The sequence below is a fragment of the Arachis duranensis genome, chromosome 4 (assembly GCF_000817695.3).
Source record: "Arachis duranensis cultivar V14167 chromosome 4, aradu.V14167.gnm2.J7QH, whole genome shotgun sequence".
NCBI classification, from domain to species: Eukaryota; Viridiplantae; Streptophyta; class Magnoliopsida; order Fabales; family Fabaceae; genus Arachis; species Arachis duranensis.
The window spans coordinates 19,919,074-19,922,864 of NC_029775.3; the positions used below are offsets into that span (position 1 = coordinate 19,919,074).

General features: G+C 32.1%; 1 protein-coding gene across 1 annotated transcript; it reads left to right on the forward strand.

The window, feature by feature from the left end:
- The first annotated feature begins 328 nt into the window (after positions 1-328).
- On the forward strand, positions 329-3,396 carry LOC107483699 (isoflavone 2'-hydroxylase-like). Its single transcript, XM_016104306.3, has 3 exons — positions 329-881; positions 1,089-1,527; positions 2,688-3,396. The coding sequence occupies exons 1-3, from the start codon at positions 415-417 to the stop codon at positions 3,297-3,299; spliced, it is 1,518 nt and encodes a 505-aa protein (XP_015959792.1). The 5' UTR covers positions 329-414; the 3' UTR covers positions 3,300-3,396.
- Positions 3,397-3,791: the final 395 nt, after the last annotated feature.

The following is a 3,791-nucleotide window of genomic DNA, read 5'->3' on the forward strand; positions in this document are numbered from 1 at the left end:
GAATAAAGACAATATGCAATTCACAATTCAATTATGTTGATTTTGCATGTGTTATTTTTTTAATAGGAGACTATGTAATGGATAGTCTGATTACTTTATAAAAAAAATTAAAAAATTAATATTAAATTAAAGAGTTTATTTTATTTGTTGTAATTCTTTTATTTTAAAGTTTATAATTTTTATTTTTAAAAAATTAAAGAGTCCAATTTTTATTTTCCTAAAGATGGCAGTGTCCGATTTTTACATTTTAAATCAAATAATATCCTATTTAAAATTAACACTCTTACATTTCACCATCCTCACCTCAGTATAAAAAATAATTTGCATCTATTTAATGTGATTCAAGCAGCAGCAAGGATCAACTAACTAACCGTATTTCCATCGTCAAAGTGCAAATCACAAAAACGATCCACCATGGAAATGGAACCCTCATTGTTCTACTCTCTTATACTCTTCCCAGTTTTTCTCTACACCACCTTCAAGCTTCTCTCTAAGAGCAGAAGATTAAGAAACCTTCCACCAGGTCCAACACCTCTTCCAATAATAGGCAACCTCCACCACCTAAAACCGCCGCTCCACCGCGCATTCCACCGCATGTCGCAGACATACGGCCCCATATTCTCCTTGTGGTTCGGCTCGCGCCTCGCGGTCGTCGTCTCATCGCCGTCGGCTTTCCAAGAATGCTTCACTAAGAACGATATCGTGTTGGCGAATAGGCCAAGGTCTCTGTCCGGAAAGTACATATTCTACAACTACACCACCGTAGGGTCTTGCTCCTACGGCGACCACTGGCGCAACCTCCGCCGCATCACTTCTCTTGATGTTCTCTCAACGCAACGGACTCACTCCTTCGCCGGAATCCGAAAGGATGAAACCGACAGGTCTCTCAACTTCACTTTTATCATCGTTTCATTTTTTTTCTTTCTAAATTTTTTATATTAGTGATTTATATTTGAAAAGATAATCTATTAATCAAGTTAATTTTTTTTTTTGAAAAATGCTATTTATATTAATGATTTTATTTGTACATCTAGTATGATTGATTGTTTTGTTAAATTACCGAAAATCATCGCTCATTACATATATAGGTTGATGACAAAATTGGCGAAGGAAACAGGGTCAGGATTTAGTGAAGTGGAGCTAAGTTCTATCTTTCATAATATGACTTACAACAACATGATGAGAATGATATCAGGGAAAAGATACTATGGTGATGACCATGACATCAAAGATTTGAATGAAGCCAAAGAATTTAGGGACACAGTCACAGAGTTGCTTCAAATGGCAGGTGTTTCTAACAAAGCAGATTACATTCCTTTCCTAAGGTGGTTTGACTTTGGCAATTCCCAAAAGAAGTTGAAGAATATTAGTAACAGGTTTGATGATTTCTTGAATAAACTCATCCAAGAGAACCGTACTAGGAAGCAGCACCAAGAAGGTGAAAATTCCATGATTCACCATCTCTTGAATCTTCAGGAATCCGACCCTTACTACTATACTGATCAAATCATCAAAGGGCTAGCTCTGGTAATAATTTTATGTATAATTACTAATTAATTATTATGTTCTACTTTCAGGCCAACAAAAATATTTTTATACTAAATTTTAAATTCTAACAATATAAAAATAAAATATTAATTTAAAATACTAGCTAATATTAATAAAAATTATTAAATCTCTTAACTAACATTTCTCTTGTAACAAATAGAATCTAATGTTTGCTGATTATTAATATATGTTACATGAGTAAATAATTAAATTAATTTTCTAAATTTTTATTAAATCAAAATGGTCTTCAAGTTTATCATGTCAATTATGTCTTTCTCCAAAATCCAAATCACTCTGACTAGAGATGAATGTCATTGGTTTTGATAAATTTAAAAAGACGAATTTAATTTAATAAAAAACTTAATATGACCAACAAATAAAATTTAGAAAAACAATTTAATTTCTATACTTATATTGATATTGAAATAAATGATGTTGACATTGATATAATACTATTCACTTTTGAGTTTTGAATTAGTCAATAGTCTATGCTCTATGCTATTTCTTTATCCAATACTTACGTATATATGGTATCTATCTACCAAAAAATGTTTCCTACTTAGTTTATGGCTGCATAATGCTACCGATTAATTATGATAATGTATAATGTATGTCTCCGTCATATCATTTATTTTCAGCAGAGTGAAATTTCACGAATTTGTATATGCTTGGCTAATACATATATGTTATCTTTAATTAAATATCATGTTTAGTTTGTAGTATATGGTTAAAAAAGATGTATAGTAGTATATAATAACTTAAATAATTTAGACCGAATAAATATTTTTCTTGTCAATAATATTGACAATAAATTTATTAACAATATTACATAATCAACAAATATTATTATTTTAAATCGGTATTTAGTCAGTAATAATTAATTTTATATCTATATTTATAAATATTTATACACATAAAATATATCATTTGTACTTATATTTACTAGAATTAACACATATAAATAATCACATCTTGTATAAATATTTATTAAAATTTATATACATAAATTAATAAAATTATATTTGAGTGACTTCAAGATTTTCTCTAAATTTATAGAAGACTATATTTGCATTTCACATGTTAATATCTAACATATAGAAATTATAACATCGTTTGTTAATTTGATTGAACTATTGTAGGCCATGCTGTTTGCGGGAACAGATTCATCTGCTGTGACTTTGGAGTGGTCACTGTGTAATTTACTAAATCACCCTGAGGTTTTGAACAAGGCAAGAAAAGAAATAGAGACACAAATTGGAGAAGAGAGGTTGTTAAGTGAATCAGATCTTCCAAAACTACCTTACCTTAGGAACATTATTCTAGAGTCACTAAGGTTGTACACGCCAGCACCATTGCTCATACCACACGTGTCATCACAAGACATCACAATAGGAGGATTCAATGTTCCAAAGAACACCATAGTGATGATCAATGCTTGGGGGATGCATAGAGATCCTGCGGTGTGGAGTGATGCCACGTGTTTCAACCCGGAGAGGTTTGAGAAAGAAGGAGAGGAGAAGAAGTTGGTTGCTTTTGGATTGGGACGAAGGGCTTGCCCTGGTGAAGCAATGGCTATGCATGGTGTTGGTTTCACTTTGGGATTGTTGATTCAATGCTTTGATTGGAAAAGGGTTAGTGAGGAACCCATTGATATGAGAGAAAGAAATTGGTTCACTCTTTCAAGGTTGACTCCATTGAAGGCTATGTGTAAACCACGCCCAATTGTGAACAAAGTTTTCTCAAATATTTAGGGTAGAATTTGATTTGCAACAATAAAAATTAAGTATGTTATATGCATACTAAAATTAGTGATAAGAATAAAATATATATTAAAAATAAATTAAATTATAGATGTATAATATATATTTTAAATTTTAGTTATAATTTTCACTCTTTATTTATTGTACAACATATATAGATATATTGCGTTTGTAAACATTAAAAAAAATACTACTCTTATACTGCTTCTTCAGCAATGTGGATCTCAAACCATACTTCAGCAATGTGGGCTGTGTGTGAAGAATGAAAATGCGTCTGCGATGCCATCTTCTCACTAGACCCCAGTGCCTTGTTGCTCTTCCCTCCAAAAATGGCCAAGACCGCCATACTTGCAGAGCTTGCCGACAAAGAAGAATGGAAGCATGGTGGTGGATGCTTCCGCGAAGGTTGCTTTAGCGGCAATGCCGCTAAGGATGAAAGTCTCGGTGCCGAAGGATCCAATGAGAGAAGACAATGATAAGAGG

Coding starts and splice junctions, on each gene's coding strand:
- LOC107483699 (XM_016104306.3), top strand. CDS start 415: ATGGAAATGGAACCCTCATTGTTCTACTCTCTTATACTCTTCCCAGTT. Junction 882..1,088: donor CGAAAGGATGAAACCGACAG/GTCTCTCAACTT, acceptor TTACATATATAG/GTTGATGACAAAATTGGCGA. Junction 1,528..2,687: donor TCATCAAAGGGCTAGCTCTG/GTAATAATTTTA, acceptor GAACTATTGTAG/GCCATGCTGTTTGCGGGAAC.